The sequence below is a fragment of the Ascaphus truei genome, chromosome 13, assembly GCF_040206685.1.
Source record: "Ascaphus truei isolate aAscTru1 chromosome 13, aAscTru1.hap1, whole genome shotgun sequence".
NCBI classification, from domain to species: Eukaryota; Metazoa; Chordata; class Amphibia; order Anura; family Ascaphidae; genus Ascaphus; species Ascaphus truei.
Genome location: NC_134495.1, coordinates 11,086,403 through 11,105,605, shown reverse-complemented (window position 1 = coordinate 11,105,605; position 19,203 = coordinate 11,086,403). Strand labels below are relative to the sequence as shown.

Here is a 19,203-nt window from a genome sequence, read left to right as displayed (position 1 = left end):
ATTAAACCCCCTTGTAGAGTCGGAGAGAGAGATGTACCGGCTGTCGGCCTTGAGAAAGATGAGGTAGTTTAGCACATGAGTTTTCCTTTTTGCTTCATCTGCTAAAATATATAACCAAGTAACTACAAGATAAAGAAACGTAGGGCGCCTGATGAAGTCATATGGGCAGACATTGCAGAATGATGTATGCCTGTCCCTTTTTCCTGGTATAAGTTATCTTACTTACTGTTTATTATTCAGTGCCTTTGTAGTAAGTCAGACAGCAATGTTTTGACTGGCATTAAATCCACTCTTAACGGTTGTTGCAATAAAAGTCTCTATTCAAATTGCTTACCAAGAAGGAATAAGTGTGGGACTGAGTTTTTCCATGACGTTGGGTAACTGGGCTCCTCTCTGTCTCATTGTGATGTCATCTGGCTAAGGCTGAGATGATTAAACAAATATCCTGGTTACGGGGGTAGGTAGCTGAGAGAGGAGGTAGAGACAATGTGAGACGACTATGAAAATGACAGCGGTCTCTTATTTATTGATCTTCACTAGTTCTTTAAAGAAAACAGTATTTGTGACTGAGGGGGCTTCCCAGAGGAGGGGGAATGTCCCTCCCAGCACCGTAAGTAGCCACCGGCGTCCACGCCTCCCCCCAGCTCCGGTCTGCTCGCGGAAAGGCGGGGGAGGGGCACGCGGCGGCAAGGCCATCCAAGCAGGCACTCTGGACTCTCCCCGCTGCCATGCTCGGTCTCCCCCTGGTCCGCTCAGGCTGCGGAGAGGACGGGGAATAACGCATGGCGGTGAAGGAAAGGAGCGGACCACCCAAGTTGGCCCCTGGGATTTCCTCTTCACCCTGCCCCAGCTGATGTCCGCCCTGCTCTCCTGCCACCCTCCTACCCCACACCAGGAGCGGGAGGCAGGGGACGGCCATTGCGGTGGCCCAGCACATGGAGGGAAATAATGCCACGTGGGGATGTCTTTGACCTCAGGGGGTACCGCTCAGTCTGGGGTTCTCCACAGGGAGATACCCCCTGCCTCCCCCAGGCCCACAATACATAGCCCCCCCAACAATACCCACACAAAAATTAACTTTGTGGTTGGAAGGCCTCCGGTAGCACGCCGGTCCCGCACGCGGATGTTGGGCCCAGCGAGAGCGCTGAGCAGGAGCTGGGGTGAGCGGGGGCCCGGCTCCAATCAGAGGCCCGGCACCCGTGAGACTTCCAGCGCCGGCTAACCAGACCCCCTGCAGCCACCGGTCCAGGGACCGCTCCCCTGGCTCTCCAGAAGTCGGCGTCCCTGCTCTCCTTACTGTACCAGTGTATGCAGGGCCGGTGCAAGGGTTTCATGCGTCCTAGGGGAAACTTTAAATTTGCGCCCCCCCCAAAAATAAACAGTTGCCTAGCTGTCGGGGCTGTGACCGCACCACAGCGCGACGCAAAATAATAGTAATAAGGCGCCAAAATACCAGACAAAAAAAAAAGAATTTTAAAAAAAGATAAAAAATAATTGGAAGATATTATTATTATTATTATTAATGAGGCTCAGTATATATTTATATTCCTGTATTAGGACAGCACAGAGGGTGACATACTGTGACAGTGCCCGCAGGGGACATGATGACCCCCCCAGTCCTCAGTTTAATGAGAAGGGGCTGAGGGAATCGCGTTATAAAGGGGGGCAGAGGCGGTTTTATAATGGCACCCCCAGCTAGACCTGCACCGGGAGGGGAGGAGCCAGCACCATCTGGAGGGCGTGGCTATGTTTGTGTACAAAACACCTGGTAGGGATAAGGGGCGGAGCCAGGGTTAGCATGTGGGGCGGGGCTAGCAGGGTGAGAGGAGGCGCCTGAAATAGGGTATGGGCGGGGTTATGGTAATGTCGGCGGGGTTATGGCAGTGTAGGCGGGGTTATGGGTGTGGGCGGGGTTGTGGTAGAATGAGTAGAGCTATTGTAGTGTGGGTGGGGTTATGGTAGTGTGGGCGGGGTTATGGTTGTGTGGGTGGGGTTATGGTTGTGTGGGCGGGGTTATATTTTGTGGGCGGGTCGTGGTTACGTGGGCGGGGTTATGGTTACGTGGGCGGGGTCGTGGTTGTGTGGGCGGGGTCGTGGTTGTGTGGGCGGGGTCGTGGTAATGTGGCCGGGGTTGTGGTAGTGTGGGCGGGGTTATGGCAGTGTGGGCGGGGTCAGTGCAGTATAAAAGCCGCCCTCTCCCTGCACTCCCGCATTCCTTCTCACCATGTCTGACCTCGCGCTCTTCCTGGACCTCCTGTCCCAACCCTGCCGCTCCGTGTACATCTTCGCAAAGGTCAATCACATCCCGTTCCAGCACCGGGAGGTTCAGCTCTTCAAAGGTGAGAACGCCCCCCTCCCTCCTATAGTGAGACTGGTCTACCTCCCTCCCCTTATAGTGTGAGACCTAAGTGATGGAGCAAGGAGTCATCTCTTCCCCCCCCCCTCCCCATGTGGGGTAATAGATGTTTAATGGTGTTCTTTAAGTTACAGTAACTCTCCCTCAGACTGACACATGGAGGGTAACTCCCGGGGGCGCTGGGGGGCGTTCTGTGCTGGGAGGGGGTGCTGTGGGGGGAGGGGGGAGGCTCTGTGCTGGGGGGGAGGTGCTTTGCTGGGAGGGGGTGCTGTGCTGGGGTTGCTGTATGTTCTGCCTCCTGCTGCTGACCTGGGAAGGGTCCTGTGAGTCTTTCCATCCCCAGACCTCAGGGGACCTTTAAAGATGGCCTCGCCGTCACAGCTAAGGCGTGTGGCCCCTTCAGGTCCCAATATATGGCTGCACCTCCCCCCTTCGGGGCATGTTGCTAAATGATAGGACATGCTGTCACATACGGGGCCAATCTTCACCTGTCCCACTGTGGGATGTCTTCTGTGCTGAATGGGATCATATAATAATATATACTCTGCATAATCCCCATAAACAGAATATTCCCTGAGCTGCTGGATTAACATTCACTCCCCAGAATAAATAATATTGCACCCCTTTTCCTCCTGTGCTGTCCCTTTAATTAGTCAAGGAAAGAACTGCAGTAGAAAGCATGAAAAGACTTTGGGGGGGGGGGGGGGGGGGGGTGGCATTATGATGGTGACGGGGGGGGGGGGGGCATTATGATGGTGACGGGGGGGGGGCATTATGACTGTGACAGGCACAAGACTTTATTCATTCAGTCTATAGGAGGGGAGTCTGTAACATATTTAATCGGGACAGCTCCTTGGACTGGTAGGACCATTCCTCACCCCAAGAGGTGTGTCCTGCAGAGCAACCCTCCTCCTGCAGCGTCACTCTGCCGCTCTTCAAGGAATCGCCCAGCAGGTAATTCCAATCCGCCCGTGGCTACTTCCACCGGATGGGTGCCGCCGCCTTGGGCCCCATGGAGGCCTGGGCGGAGTGTTTGGGGATTGGGTCGCTCCAGCTGATTTCTAGCAATGTTTTAACCACACACGGCTTGTGACACACGACTTGTGAGTTGCATGCAGTGTCTGTGCTCTGTGGTGCTAACCCCTGCGTGTGTTTCTGTGCCAGAGATCTGTGCGTTTGCCCTTTCCCCTGATCCCCCATGAGCTCACATGTTGCAATCTCGCAGTGTTCAAGGTGCAGCCCTGCGTGTGTTATACTGAATCTTGCATTAAGGCTCCTTATCTGTCTGTGCGAGAGATGTTTGCCCTTTCCCCTGATCCCCTGAGCTCACATGTTGCAATCTCGCAGTGTTCCAGGTGCAGTCCCAGGTAGTGGGTCAGTTGAATTTCTTGGGGACCTCCGAATGGGGAAGTGTTTTCTTTCCCCCTTATCACACCACTGCCCTTATCAGACACTATAAAGATTTGGGACTCTTGGCTGTACAAGCGCTTGCTGATCTCACAAGGGAGCAGCCATAGGAAATCAAACCCCTCCCAAGTCTCACTTTAACAAATACATTAAACATACTTGTAGGTGTCATATTTGGGTAAAGTGTAACCTGGATAAGACCCCTTTACTGTGTCGCTGGAATTGGTTCACTTTGGTCCTACCAGATATTATCCCTTAAAAGGCTCCCTCCCACCTGTCCAGTCCAGGAGTCCATTGAACCGTCTGGGAGGTTGTGGATGGGGTCTTTGAGTTCCTGTATAACATCTCTATGGGGTCTTTCTCTGCAGGGGAACAGCTCAGCAAAGAGTTTGCGAAGGTGAATCCTCTACGCAAGGTGCCGGTGCTGAAAGATGGAGACTTTACCTTGGCTGAGAGGTGAAGAAGGGAGTTATCCCCAAGGGAGGGCATTACTAAGTGTTCTAGGTCCATCTACTCCTGTTTCAGGGATGGGTTGAGGTTGACTGCTCCTAATACATCTTTGGTTTCTCCCCCAGCATCGCGATTCTTCTTTATCTAGCACGTAAATATAACACCCCAGATCACTGGTACCCATCTGACCTACAGAAACGTGCCCGTGTGGATGAGTACCTCTCCTGGCAGCACAGCAACACCAGGCCCCATTGCTCCAAGGTCTTCTTGGTCAAGGTGAGGACTTGATAAATCCATTGTAAGCACGTGGGACACGTGACTCCAGCCATGGGGCCCTTCGGCAGACTGACCTGCACAAGATAATCATGTGATAATATTCAGGAGTCACAAGGTTAAATCTGCTGATGCTGAGCTGTGTGGGTAACTGAGCAGGGGTGTCCCACAAGTTTGTAGGGTTAACTTGAATAATAAAATGAGGTGACATGGGGAGGAAGTGGGACAGTGAGAACAACCTTGGCCAGAGATGCTAAGGCAGCTGCCCATGTGTACTAATGCAACACAGCACTGACTGTGTGTAAAGGAGGGGCCATGCCTTGCATCACTATTTTTCAGCACCACAAATGGAATGTAAGCTCTTCAGACCATGGAACCTGTAAATGCTGTATAGAGCACTGTGGTTGATTCTGTTGCCTCAGTCTGTGCTCACTCTGGTTTCCGTCTGCATTGCTGAGGGAGCTCACTCTAATCCCAAATGTGTAGCGCTGTTCCCCCAGGCCGATGAGCTGCCGGCTAACATCCCACAGCACGCATAGAACGTTCCACTGTGGAAGAACTACTCTCTCACTCACTACTTTTGTGCCCTAGGTTTTATTGGGTTTCAAATGGGGATCGCCCACTCTAAAGGCAGTTCATTGTTCCCTGGTTATATGTAATATCCTGGTCTCTCCTGACAGCTCATGACCCCGGCTCTCCTGGGCCACGAAGCTTCCCCAGAAAGACTGCAGCCGATCCTGGCCGAGTTTAACAGCACTCTGACCCAGCTGGAGGAGAAGTTCCTGCAGGACAAACCCTTCCTGGCTGGGGACGAGATCTCTCTGGCAGACCTGGTGGCCATCGTGGACCTTATGCAGGTGACCCGGCAGGAGGATAGACTTGTCTCTTTATAAAGGATCTGTACATGTCATGCCAAAGCCACCTCTTGGGAAGTCTCCATGCTGCATATGTGGTGTGGGCCATGCTGCTTCTGAATGAGCAGAATCTCCAATGTTAGGAGATATATCTTGCATATTTCTACTCTTGCTATGTAGTGTTAAATTACATAGACCACGCTTAAGGTGCCTTACTGTTGAGAAATACATATCCATCTAATATCACATATTAGATTACACACTTTGAGAAGGGAAGCAAGGTATTGGGGGCAGCTGGATAATATCCTCTCCCTTTCTGACCTGTTAAATAATCGGGGAGACTAGATGTGTAGGAGGGTGCTGCACCTTTCTTTAAGCTGTGCTCTTGGTTACCTGCTCTGTTCCATTGCAGCCGTTGCCATGTGGAGTGAAGTTCTATGAGGACAGACCAAAGCTGGAAGCCTGGAAGCAGCGGGTGGAGGAGGCGCTGGGTGCGGAGCTGTTTCAGGAGGCCCATGAAGGCATTCTCTCTGCCAAGGAGAGGCAAACCGAGCCCATGTCTCCGGAGATAAAGGAGCGTATGGCAGCCAGACTGATTATGATGAAATGAGGGCTCCACCTGAGCAGGGACATCACACCCCTAATAATAACCCCCTGATCTGCATCCAGGAGATATCCAGGGTTCCCCAACTCCCAATAGCAGCAGCTGCAAATATTTATGTAATGCCTTCTCTGACACATCTGCTCGTATGATCTGCAGCACCTTGGAGAGCAGCTTCTGTCCAACATCTGACCTCTACCTTTCTTTCCCCTTCCCCCCTCCCCCGCCCTACATCCTGCTGTACTTGGTCTCCCTAGAATAAAAATATATAAATCTGTTAGTGAAAAGGTTCAAAGACTTTAAAAGCAATGTCCTATTCCCTGGCCCTTTATGCTGCACTTTTCAGAGATCAGGTGATTTGTGACATATACATTAAATGACATTTTTGTTATGATTGTGATTCTGAATGTAAGAAATTATACATAATAATTCTTTGCATCTTGTGCTGATGCACAAATACTTCAGTGGTATATCAGGGGTTCCCCCTCCATCATCTCTATCCATGGAGACAGAAGAGCCTGTGATACATAGTATTAAAGGTCTAACATGCTATAGTGGTTTTTTTTTGTATGGCATGTAGACATACCCTGATGTTCCGGTCCCCGAGTGGACCGACTTCTGGCACCGACATGTTGGGATGTGTCTAAATGTTGCACTAAATAATCACTTATTGTTTAGTGCCTAGTGCTGTGCTCTCGACTGAACGAATAAGGAGAGCTGTGCTGGTATTTTGGCTTTCATGCGTTACCTTTACCAAGTGTGTCTTCCAGCAGGATGTGTGAGACCTGTTCTCTGGCACCACCTCCCTATGCCTGGCTCTATGTGAAGCAGAGCGATGGAAGACATCTTTGCCCAGTTTTGCAGAAGTTATGAGTTCTAGACACTGCTCACAAACTCGCTTAGTGTCACAATCTGGATACGTTCACTGCAAATTTCAGGTTATGTACAGTAATTCTAGGCAGCAAGGTTTCCTACGAAGCTCTGCCCTGCTGCCTATTCTCATTAGGGTTACTGTAGGTAGCATTTGTTAGTGCACGGTTTTGTTAACTATATAAACCAGTGATGTGCCGCTCTGTTCAAGGTTATGGACCTGCAGGGGGTTGTCGCCCTCTTGCAAAAGGAGCTGTAATCACAGCAGGGGTTAGTTACAGTACATCACAGTTTAGCATTGTATGATCAGGGAAAGGAACCCCAGTGTATGGGAATGTCCTGTTAGGCTCACTATGTGTTAGGCTGTGTTATACAGTGATGGGAGACACCCCCTGCCCCCCATAAAATAAACAGTGGCGTAGCTGCAGGGGGTGCGACCGCACCACAGCGTGCCGCAAAATAAAAATAATAGGGAGCAAAAATACCGAACAAAAAAAAAAGAAAAATTATTTAAAAAGAAAGATTAATAATTATTATTAATGCGCCCATAAGACCTTTGCGCCCTCGGCGACCGCCTAGGTTCGCCTAATGCAAGGGGGCGCAAAATTATTTTGGGGCGACACGGACTTCACCTAACTTTCCACGGGGTCATGTGACGTGCGCGTTGCCATGGTAACGTGTGGCAAATTACGTCCCATGACACCGCGCGTCATTTGACGCTGGATATTGGGTAAGGGGGGGGGGGTGCGAGCATAGGGGCTGGCAGGCAGGGGCGCGCAGTATGGACGGGACGGCCCTGATTTCTGTGTATGTTATTATTGTTTTACAAACTCTGGGACCGAAATCTGTGAGATTTTGTTTCTGCAATAAAAAATTTTTGTCCACTGAAGTCTGTGGGACATTTGGTGCTAAAAATCAGTGACACTGACAGAAAATCAGTGGGAGTTGGCAGGTCTGCGTTGTACTGCGCTACACTGTATGTTGCTGCCATATAAATATATAATAATACCTTTGTACAGGTATAAATGTTACTTCTCTAGAACAAACCTGGGCTCCTCCTGCCCAGCACAGAGGGTGACATACTGTGACAGTGCCTGCAGGGGACATGATGACCCCCCAGCCCTCAGTGTAATGAGGAGGGAGTGAGGGAATCGCGTTATAAAGGGGGGCAGAGGTTGTTTTATAATTGCACACCCAGCTAGATCTGCACCGCGGGGGCGGAGCCAGCACCATCTGGTGGGCGTTTGGGAACAAGATACCTAGGAGGGATAAGGGGCGGATCCAGGGTTAGCGTGAGGGGCGGGGCTAGCATTGGGGTATGGGCGGAGTTATGGTAGTGTGGGCGGGGTTATGGTAGGGGTTGTGGTAGTGTGGGCGGGGTTGTGGTAGTGTGGGCGGGGTTGTGGTAGTGTGGGCGGGGTTGTGGTAGTGTGGGCGGGGTTGTGGTAATGTGGGCGGGGTTGTGGTAGTGTGGGCGGGGTTGTGGTAGTGTGGGCGGGGTTATGGCAGTGAGGGCGGGGTCAGTGCAGTATAAAAGCCGCCCTCTCCCTGCGCTCTCGCATTCCTTCTCACCATGTCTGACCTCGCGCTCTTTCTGGACCTCCTGTCCCAGCCCTGCCGCTCCGTGTACATCTTCGCAAAGGTCAATCACATCCCGTTCCAGCACCGGGAGGTTCAGCTCTTCAAAGGTGAGACCCTCCCCCTCCTATAGTGAGACTGGGGTCTCTGTCTCTCTCCTTCCTCCCCACCCCCCCCTCATAGTGAGACGGAGCTTATTCCCCCCCCCCCCCCCGTACTATCTGCCCCCCTGGGGGTGTCTCCGTGATGGGGCAGGGAGTCCCGCATTATTGGGGTGGAGGTAATAGGGGTGTTTGGGGGAGTTATTTGGGTTGGATTGTTTTGCTCCAGCTGATTTCTAGCCATGTTTTAACCACACGCACGTGGCCTGTAAGTTGCATGCAGCGTCTGATCTGTGCTGCTGACCCCTGTGTGTTATACTGAACCTTGCATTAAGGCTCCTTATCTGTCTGTGCCAGAGATCTGTGTGTTTGCTCTTTCCCCTGAGCTCACATGTTGCAATCACGCAGTGTTCCAGGTAGTTGGTCAGTTGAATTTATTGGGGGCCTCCGACTGGGGAAGGGTTTGCTTCCCCCCTTCCCCCCCTCCCCCTCCCCCTTATCCCACTCTGTCCTTATCAGACACTATAAAGACGTGGGACTCTGGCTGTACACGCGTTTGCTGATATCACATGTGAGCAACCATAGGAAATCAAACCCCTCCCAAGTCTCACTTTAATAAACCCATTAAACAAACTTGTAGGTGATCAGACCCCTTAAAGCAGGGCTGCACAACATACGGCCGCCTGGCCTCTCTGTGTGGCCCGCAGTGACTCAGGACGGGCGCCAATTAATTAATTAAATAAATTTAAAAAAAAAAAATTGTGTTTTAAAGTTTAAAAAAATGGCGGCGATTCATCCCCCTCCCCTCCTCCACCGCCCCCGGGTTTTGCAGTGCGCGGGGGCAGAAGCAGCATGAGGAGGATGCAGGATGCCGGGGAGGTCAGAGCATGCTGGGGGCGGGGCTTAGTACGGGAGAGAGAGAGACGGGCTGGTGAGGGGGAGTGGGCTGCTGACGTGTGAGGTGCAGGGGGGGGGGGGTGATGTGAGGTGCAGGGGGGAGAGTGTGTCATATTGAGGGGAGGGGGAGAGTGTGTCATATTGAGGGGAGGGGGAGAGTGTGTCATATTGAGGGGAGGGGGAGAGTGTGTCATATTGAGGGGAGGGGGAGAGTGTGTCATATTGAGGGGAGGGGGAGAGTGTGTCATATTGAGGGGAGGGAGACATGGAATGGGCTGGGGGGATGTGGAGGGGGTATTGTGTGGGTGAGGGGGATAGATGGGGAGTGTAACCCTGGTCCCCAGCAGCTCCTGGAGACCCCCCTCCCCTGGCGCAGCTCGATCGCGGGTACTGAACAACCCGACGGCTGCTCCCAAGGGTGGGGGCTGGAGCAGGGAGCAGCGCGGCTTCTCCTGCCTGCGGCCGGTTGCCGGGGACGCGATCGGGCCGTTGCTAAGGCCGCGATCGCGTCTCTAAGGTCCCGGCGGCCGCAGAGCAGGGCGCCGCCGTTGCGCTTCAAGTCGCGCATGCGCAGTGATCGCGCGAGGGCAGGAACAGCTCAGGAAGGGTTGCGGCGGCCAATAGGGGTTAGTGTAGGCAGAGGGGAGGAACGCACGCGGCCCCAATGTTATAGTAAGGGCCTCGGGACTACAATTCCCATGAGGCATAGCGAGGCAGGCACCAGGTGCTTGATAGGAGCCAATAGGGCTGCAGGACTGCCCTGGAGGAAAGAGATACATTTTCCCGGGCTTTGCATGAGTCACGTCAGTTGGAGCAGCGGAGCTGAAGGGGAAGGAAGGATGCAGGGAGTGAGTGCAGCTCCTGCATCCTGATAGGTACCCTCACCCTCCAGGTAGGCCCCAACTCCCCACCAGGTTAGTGGGTAACTGATAAGGGACGGCCCTAGATAGGGAGGTCGCCCTTAGTGTATGTAAGGTGCAGGTTTGGCAGTGCCACAGCGGGTAGTGCTGTGCGCACTGGCAAATAGGCACAGTGTGTGCAGTGTGTTTGCTGCGGGTTCCAGGTTGCTGTGTTGAGTGTTGTATGTGACGCTGCGTGTACTGAGTGCAGTGTGTATGCAGCGTGTGTTACTGTCTGCAGGCTGACTGTGAGAACTGTGTCGGCTGCAGGCGTGTTAGTGTTAGGATTAGTGAGTTAGGAGCTAGTGTAAGGGAGGATTGGGGACTTGGGTAGATAAGGGAGTGGGGCAGGTTATTAACCCCGCAGGCCCTAGGAGTTTTCCACAAGCCATCCCAGGTTGCGGTTCCTCAGGGACAGGCCCTAGGTTAGGGTTGCTGTCACTCTAGAAGTAGTTAGGCAGAAAGCTGATAGCGGCGGTTGCTGTTCCCATGTGGTTGGTGTTGCCGTGATCGGTTGCAGTTCCCGTGGAGCGGTGGGACCCTCGTTGGGGTCCACCGGCAGAGTACCTGGAAAGGATCAGACGGACGTCTGACCCTTTGAGAAGAGTGTTGCAGGCCCGAGCATCGGAGTGCTCGGAAGGTAACAATATTATATGTGCACCAACAGGCCTAGAGGTTCCTAGTGACTGCGCAGTCACCCATTGACTATCTCCGTAGGAGTACGGGACCTTGGGTGTGGGGGTTTCACTGGACACTGGGTGGGATCACCTAGTGTTGGGGAAACGTCCTGCGAGACGTCACGGGTAGTGTCTCCTCGTGAGAGGGACACAGGTTATGAGGATATGTAAAGGCGATGATATGTTCTATGTTCGAAGTAAATTCCTTAGTTATTATATAATCACTGACTGTGTGTGTGGTTTCTAATTGGGTTCCTATGTAGGGTCATTCTACACGTCCATAGAATCCTACATAGGTGGAGGCGCTGTAAAAGAAGATTCGTTCCAGAGGATTCACCCCAGGCTCTCATTAGCGGAGGCTCAGACCTCCTGTGAGCCTGCAGGTATACGCACCACACCGGTAACACTACATGTTCTACTCACCCACACTATATATGAGATTGGGTGGGGTGGAATACCCGTTACATTTGGAGGCGCTGCTGAGATACACCTGGGGTGCCCTGTCCATTTTTTCTAAATTGTCCCGTTCCTATTTTTGTCGCTATGTTTGTAAAGTCCGGAGACGAGGTCCTTGCCTGGGCGTTGCGGCAGTATATGGAGCCTGGCCAGGTAGTGGCGGTAGGAGGCATACCCGCTAGTATACCCGCAATGAAGGTCCGGGAGGGTATGTGTAAAATTCCTGGGTGGCCGTGGGCATGTGTCCTAGAGGAGGAACAAGATCCCACGTCCACATGGAAAACCATTCTGTTTGTTGTAACTCACACTGAGGATATATGCCTGGCAGAGGCACCGTCCGCACTGTTAATGCCCGGGGGCCCCTCAGAAGGGTACCCCCTAGTCTATGCCGACCCAGCAAAATGGCGTCTCCCGCCAAATCAGGAGAGCGCACGTGCTGCTGACTGCAAGCCTGCACAGAAAGATCTCGCAACATTCTGTCCGGGTTTGGCGCGAAAATCAGAGCCCCTCCCCTGTGCTGTGAGTGACTCAGTGCAGAGCGAAAACCAATCCCTTGTAAAAAGTGCCCTTCCTTTAGATTCCACCAGGGGGAGCAAGCACGGTTATCTTCAACCTTACGTGGACGCTGTGATAGACACTCTGATCTCTAAGGATGAGATAGACTCTCTGTTCTATGATGAGGATGAGATAGACTGTCAGGGGATACACCCTAATGTGTATGTGCCCTGGCGAGCGCCAGGAATAGATCTCCTTATGCTCCTGTGCCCCTGCTTGCAAGAAGCCTATGACGAAGGAGCCGTTATGTCCCAAGTGCCACTAGACTTCAGGATCACCGAGGTAGATGGGGAGCCGTGTACACAGTGCTTTAGCCCCACCTGTGACTGTTCTAGGGGAGCACTGGCGTGGGAACCTAAATGTGATTGCTGCGGTGCAATTTTCTTGATGCCTATTGTACCCCAGCCTACAGAGCCAGCTAAGGAGCTAAGTGAACCCTTGGCGGAGAAGAGCGCGACTGCAGTGGAGGTACCGGAGCACGCCAGCTTCGTACCCACAACCACTGGCTGCATTTCAGGAGAATCTGGTGACTACCTTGCGGAGGATACCGTCATGATATCTTCCGGGGAAAAGGTGGAAGTCCCATTGGTGGCGATGCGCCTACCGGCGAACCACCCCAGCGGTGATGCAGAGGATACAGAGTCTGCTGTGGTTCCGTGTACCCTGGAAGAGGTGTCTTCCGATGTTGCGGACCCTGCTGTGGGCCCGTGTGCCCTACCATGGTCAGTCCGACCTACTACAGAGGTACCATCGGTCCTAGAATGGGGACCAGTACCTAACGCCGACGAGGGTGAGTCGACTGCCCCAGGGGTGTCGGGGGTGAGCCTCCAGGTGACCGCGGAGCACGATGGCTCCTTAAGTCTGGTCGCCCGGGTGAAGGGTTCCCCTCTGCATCGCGTCCTGGCGGAGGTGTCCTCACTAGAAGGTAGCTGTCCAGAGGAGAGAGTGGACCAGTGTCTACCGCCGATCCTTCCGGAAGAAGGGAAGCCCATCGTCAGCCAGCCGAGTGGTAAGGAACCCCCTTGTTCCTCACAGACTCCGATGGAGGTGGCCGTGAAGAAGGCCAAAGCTATGGTTCCTGAGCGGAGTGTGAGCCCGTGTGCTCCGACACAAGTGGTCCCAGGACTGGGATCCAACGCTCCCGAGTTTTCAGCGCGTAAGTGGACTGCCCCAGAAGTGCCGGGGGCAGGTCCCGATACCACCAAGGTGGGAACTGACAGCGTCCCCGAGGACCTGTTGGCCACCATGAATCACCGCAGGGGTAAGGTGTCTACTTTTTCCCCCCTGCCAGGTGAAACCGAGACATTTCCCAGTGCTCGCTTCTCAGTGGAAGCCTCACAAGTCCGTAGGGACAAGGACTGTGTAAAGGACGATCCAGGGAGACTGGCCTCCTTTACGCCCAAAAAGGAGCGTGCCATTCGCCAGGTGGTGGACCGCGGGAAAGGTCCTGGCCTCCTGGTCTACCGCATCCCTGCCGCGGATGACCGGGTAAAGGTCTGCTTCAGAGACACTGGGCTACTCCTTCCACCAGGGGGAGGAAGTAGCGAAGAGCCAGAAACTGTCGCCTTAGAGTGTGCTCTCCAAGAAATTTTTCTGGGGGAGGCTCACGGACGCAAAAGTGAGGTACCCCCATCTGATCTGGTAGGGGCACCCCACAAACGGTCTCAGCTAGTCTCGGGTATTAATGGGTGTGAAATGCATTGTAACCTGGGGTTTAAAGTCACCATTGATAAGTTGTACATATGCACTGCCTTTTCATTGTATAACTGTGTACCATGCTATGTCGTTCCCCAAGCGAGGGCGTTGGGTGTTTCACCAGGGGGAGAGTGTAACCCTGGTCCCCAGCAGCTCCTGGAGACCCCCCTCCCCTGGCGCAGCTCGATCGCGGGTACTGAACAACCCGACGGCTGCTCCCAAGGGTGGGGGCTGGAGCAGGGAGCAGCGCGGCTTCTCCTGCCTGCGGCCGGTTGCCGGGGACGCGATCGGGCCGTTGCTAAGGCCGCGATCGCGTCTCTAAGGTCCCGGCGGCCGCAGAGCAGGGCGCCGCCGTTGCGCTTCAAGTCGCGCATGCGCAGTGATCGCGCGAGGGCAGGAACAGCTCAGGAAGGGTTGCGGCGGCCATTAGGGGTTAGTGTAGGCAGAGGGGAGGAACGCACGCGGCCCCAATGTTATAGTAAGGGCCTCGGGACTACAATTCCCATGAGGCATAGCGAGGCAGGCACCAGGTGCTTGATAGGAGCCAATAGGGCTGCAGGACTGCCCTGGAGGAAAGAGATACATTTTCCCGGGCTTTGCATGAGTCACGTCAGTTGGAGCAGCGGAGCTGAAGGGGAAGGAAGGATGCAGGGAGTGAGTGCAGCTCCTGCATCCTGATAGGTACCCTCACCCTCCAGGTAGGCCCCAACTCCCCACCAGGTTAGTGGGTAACTGATAAGGGACGGCCCTAGATAGGGAGGTCGCCCTTAGTGTATGTAAGGTGCAGGTTTGGCAGTGCCACAGCGGGTAGTGCTGTGCGCACTGGCAAATAGGCACAGTGTGTGCAGTGTGTTTGCTGCGGGTTCCAGGTTGCTGTGTTGAGTGTTGTATGTGACGCTGCGTGTACTGAGTGCAGTGTGTATGCAGCGTGTGTTACTGTCTGCAGGCTGACTGTGAGAACTGTGTCGGCTGCAGGCGTGTTAGTGTTAGGATTAGTGAGTTAGGAGCTAGTGTAAGGGAGGATTGGGGACTTGGGTAGATAAGGGAGTGGGGCAGGTTATTAACCCCACAGGCCCTAGGAGTTTTCCACAAGCCATCCCAGGTTGCGGTTCCTCAGGGACAGGCCCTAGGTTAGGGTTGCTGTCACTCTAGAAGTAGTTAGGCAGAAAGCTGATAGCGGCGGTTGCTGTTCCCATGTGGTTGGTGTTGCCGTGATCGGTTGCAGTTCCCGTGGAGCGGTGGGACCCTCGTTGGGGTCCACCGGCAGAGTACCTGGAAAGGATCAGACGGACGTCTGACCCTTTGAGAAGAGTGTTGCAGGCCCGAGCATCGGAGTGCTCGGAAGGTATCAATATTATATGTGCACCAACAGGCCTAGAGGTTCCTAGTGACTGCGCAGTCACCCATTGACTATCTCCGTAGGAGTACGGGACCTTGGGTGTGGGGGTTTCACTGGACACTGGGTGGGATCACCTAGTGTTGGGGAAACGTCCTGCGAGACGTCACGGGTAGTGTCTCCTCGTGAGAGGGACACAGGTTATGAGGATATGTAAAGGCGATGATATGTTCTATGTTCGAAGTAAATTCCTTAGTTATTATATAATCACTGACTGTGTGTGGTTTCTAATTGGGTTCCTATGTAGGGTCATTCTACACGTCCATAGAATCCTACATAGGTGGAGGCGCTGTAAAAGAAGATTCGTTCCAGAGGATTCACCCCAGGCTCTCATTAGCGGAGGCTCAGACCTCCTGTGAGCCTGCAGGTATACGCACCACACCGGTAACAACACATGTTCTACTCACCCACACTATATATGAGATTGGGTGGGGTGGAATACCCGTTACAGGGAGTATCATAAAGGTTGATAGTGAGGGGTTCTGGGGGAGAGATGATGATGATGATGATTTAACCCGTGCGGCCCAAATATTTTTTTTCCTTGGAGCAGTTCGGCCCTTCTCACTTTACGAGTTGGGCAGGCATGCCTTAAAGGTTGCTGGAATTGGTTCACTTTTATCCTACCAGAGATTGCCCCTTTAAAGGCTCCCTTCCACCTGTCTGACTTTAAGCCTGTTCCTGACTCCTGGACTTAATGTCTGGAAGGTCATTGTTGGGGTGGGTGCAGTGGTGGGATTCGCCCGGTTCGGTTCTTGTGAGCCTGTTGCTGGAATTTCTCAAGTTCGCCGAACCGTAGCCGTAAGGAGCAGGACTGCAGGGGAGGTGCGCCATCTAGCTGTCTGTCCCGGAACTCCTGGTGTCTGCAGCTAGAACACTCCTCACCTTGTGCTCTGCCTCAAGAGATTCCTCTACGGCAGTGATTCCCAAGCAGGGTTCCGTGGAACCCCGGGGCTCCTTGAAGCAGTCTCAGGGGTTCCTCCTATGGACCACAGCCCCCCTCGCCCCCTCCTCCCCCCGGGGGTGGGGTTTTTTGGTATGTATTTTGTAGGGTGGATTGAGTGAGTGGGGGTAATTGACGGAAGGTAGGGGCGAGTGAGAGGGGGGCAGGAGTGAGTAAGAGAGGGAGTGAGACGCAGGGGATAAATACATGGGAAGAGAGTGGGAAATAGAGGTGGCTCGTGAGGTGAGAAATGTTGTGACTGACCCCTGTCGAAGCTAATGTGTCAGCCAGATGGGGGTTCCCCGAGATTTTTCGAAATAATTTAAGGGTTCCTCCAAACAAAAAAGGTTGGTAATCACTGCTCTACAGGGTCTGCTGCCGCTGCATACCACCTCCCCCTGCCTGTCCGTCCAGCCAGGCAGGCATGGAGGCATTGTCCCCCAACCCGTGTTCACGCTTTGGCAATACTGAAATGTTCTTTCGTCATGCCAATTTGATTTGATTGGGGGAGATCTGAGGATGAGGGGGAGAGCTGATTTTCACTGATAGGGTGTAAGGCGAGATCCAGTTGCTAACATTTCTGAATCCCACCACTGGGTGGATGGAGGTCTTTGAGTTCCTGTAAAGGGTCCCCTCTATAACATCTCCTCTCTCCCTCTCTCCCTCTCTCCCTCCCTCCCTCCCTCTCTCCCTCTCTCCCTCTCCGCAGGGGAACACCTCGGGGAAGAGTTTGCGAAGGTGAATCCTCTACGCAAGGTGCCGGCGCTGAAAGATGGAGACTTTACCCTGACGGAGAGGTGAGGGAGTTATACCCAAGGGAGGGCATTACTAAGTGTTCTTGTGCATGGTTGTTCAAAGTTTTGATCCTGCGCCCCCTGCCTGCTCACCTCCTAACTCGCTCCCCCCTTCTGCTCAGCTCTGGCGTGAAATAACTTTGCGGGGTCATGTGACCTTGGCTACGATAGCGATGCATCACCTAAGAGCAGGTCAGAGGCCTCGTACACCCCCAGCATTTAAATGGGAGAGCGCAGGACCTCTGTAGCCGTTGCACTGCCTCCCCCCCCCCCCTAGAAAATCTCCCGCACCCCTGTTCTAGGTCAGTCTACTGTTTCAGGGGTTGGTTGAGGTTGACTTCTCCTAATACATCTTTGGTTTCTCCCCCAGCATCGCGATTCTTCTTTATCTAGCACGTAAATATAACACCCCAGATCACTGGTACCCATCCGACCTACAGAAACGTGCCCGTGTGGATGAATACCTCTCCTGGCAGCACACCAACACCCGGCCCCAGGGCTCCAAGGTCTTCTGGGTCAAGGTGAGGACTTGATAAAACCATTGTATGTGACTCCAGCCAGGGGGCCCTTCGACCGACTGACCTGCACAAGATAATCATGTGATAATATTCAGGAGTCACAAGGTTAAATCTGCTGATGCCTTGCTGTCTGTGGGTAACTGAGCAGGGGTGTCCCACAGGTTTGTAGGGTTAACGTTGATAATAAAACTAGGTGACACGGAGAGGAAGTGGGACAGTGAGAAAAACCCGAGCATCCCACAGATGCTAAGACAGATGGCGATTTGTACTAATGCAGCACAGTACTGACTGTATAATGGAGCGGCCATGCCTTGTCACCATTTTCTAGCACCACAAATGGAATGTAAGCTCTTCAAATCAGAGATCGTATAGAACGTCCCGCAGTGGGAGAACTAATCACTCACTACTTTTGTGCTCTTGGTGGCATTGGGTTTCAAATGGGTATCGCCCACTCCAAAGGCAGTTCTTTGTTGGTGTGCCGGGTTATATGTAATGCCCTGGTCTCTCCTCTTGCAGTTCATGACCCCGGCTCTCCTGGGCCACGAAGCTTCCCCAGAAAGACTGCAGCTGATCCTGGCCGAGTTTAACAGCACTCTGACCCAGCTGGAGGAGAAGTTCCTGCAGGACAAACCCTTCCTGGCTGGGGACGAGATCTCTCTGGCAGACCTGGTGGCCATCGTGGAGCTTATGCAGGTGACCCGGCAGGAGGGTAGACTTGTCTCTTTATAAGGGATCTGTACATGTCATGCCAAAGCCACCTCTGGGGACGTCTCCATGCTGTATATGTGGTGTGGGCCATGCTGCCGCTTCTGAATGAGTGAAATCTACAATATTGGGAGTAAGAATATCTCACATACCTGTTATTTGGTGTTAGTTTAAATAGACCACTCTAAAGGTGCCTTAATGTTGGATATGTATTTCTCATCTAATCACATTTGCGCACGCACTGTTGGGGGCAGCTGGGTAATATCCTCTCCCTTTCTGACCTGTTAAATAATCGGGGAGACTAGATGTGTAGGAGGGTGCTGCACCTTTTCTATAACCGTGCTCTGGGTTACCTGCTCTGTTCCTTTGCAGCCGTTGGCATGCGGAGTGACGTTCTATGAGGACAGACCGAAGCTGGAAGCCTGGAAGCAGCGGGTGGAGGAGGCACTGGGTGCGGAGCTATTTCAGGAGGCCCACGAGGCCATACTCACTGCCAAGGAGAGGCAGCATGAGCCCCTGTCCCCGGAGATAAAGGAGCATATGACAGCCAGACTGCTCATGTTGTAGTGAGGGCTCCCCCTGAGAAGGGACATCACACCCCTTATAATAACCCTCTGATCTGCAACCAGGAGAAATCCAGCGTTCCCCTATCTCCCAATGTTGGCAGCAGCTGCAACTATTTATCCCTGTCCTGCAGCTGAAGGCTCTTGTGATATGCATTCTGATGCTGCGTCTGCTTGTGTGATCTGCAGCACATGGGGGAGCAGCTTCTATCCCAAACATCAGATCCTGCTGTACATGGGCTCCCTAGAATAAACATACATTTATAAATCTGTTGGGGGGGGAGGAGGAGAAAGTGCAAAGACTTTAAAAAGCAATGTCCTATTCCCTGGCACTTTTCACAAAGGTCGGGTGATGTTTTGTGTAATGTCATTTCGTGTATATTGTTATGATTGTGATTCTGAATGTAAGGAATTAAATACATAATAATCATTCTTTGTGAGTCTCTGATTTGTTCTGATGCACATACTTCAGTGGTATATCATGGGTTCCCCTCATTCTCTATCCATGGAGACAGAAGAGCCTGTGATACACGGTATTAAAAGTCTTGTAGGGGGTTGTTTTTTTTTTAAATGTAGAGCAATCCTGTACCAAAATGTTGATGTCTACATATTGGCCAA

General features: G+C 53.0%; 1 protein-coding gene across 4 annotated transcripts; it reads left to right on the top strand.

Annotated features, from left to right (window-relative positions):
* The first annotated feature begins 2,189 nt into the window (after positions 1 to 2,189).
* On the top strand, positions 2,190 to 19,015 carry LOC142464858 (glutathione S-transferase theta-1-like). Of its 4 annotated transcripts, XM_075568483.1 has the most exons (6): positions 2,190 to 2,339; positions 3,206 to 3,310; positions 4,132 to 4,219; positions 4,339 to 4,489; positions 5,167 to 5,343; positions 5,753 to 6,335. In XM_075568483.1, the coding sequence occupies exons 1-6, from the start codon at positions 2,225 to 2,227 to the stop codon at positions 5,948 to 5,950; spliced, it is 834 nt and encodes a 277-aa protein (XP_075424598.1). In that variant the 5' UTR covers positions 2,190 to 2,224; the 3' UTR covers positions 5,951 to 6,335. The 4 variants fall into 4 exon arrangements, with proteins under 4 accessions (XP_075424598.1, XP_075424600.1, XP_075424601.1 ...); XM_075568485.1 differs by lacking the exons at positions 3,206 to 3,310; positions 4,132 to 4,219; positions 4,339 to 4,489; positions 5,167 to 5,343; positions 5,753 to 6,335 and adding exons at positions 16,715 to 16,802; positions 17,170 to 17,320; positions 17,834 to 18,010; positions 18,395 to 19,015 and having other exon boundaries at positions 2,198 to 2,339; XM_075568486.1 differs by lacking the exon at positions 3,206 to 3,310 and having other exon boundaries at positions 2,200 to 2,339.
* Positions 19,016 to 19,203: the final 188 nt, after the last annotated feature.

Excerpts from the sequence above, each read along its gene's own strand:
- LOC142464858 (XM_075568483.1), top strand. The coding sequence starts at position 2,225 with ATGTCTGACCTCGCGCTCTTCCTGGACCTCCTGTCCCAACCCTGCCGC. Across the intron at positions 2,340-3,205 it reads GGAGGTTCAGCTCTTCAAAG|CTCCTTGGACTGGTAGGACC; the intron begins GTGAGAACGCCC and ends TAATCGGGACAG. Across the intron at positions 3,311-4,131 it reads TTCAAGGAATCGCCCAGCAG|GGGAACAGCTCAGCAAAGAG; the intron begins GTAATTCCAATC and ends CTTTCTCTGCAG.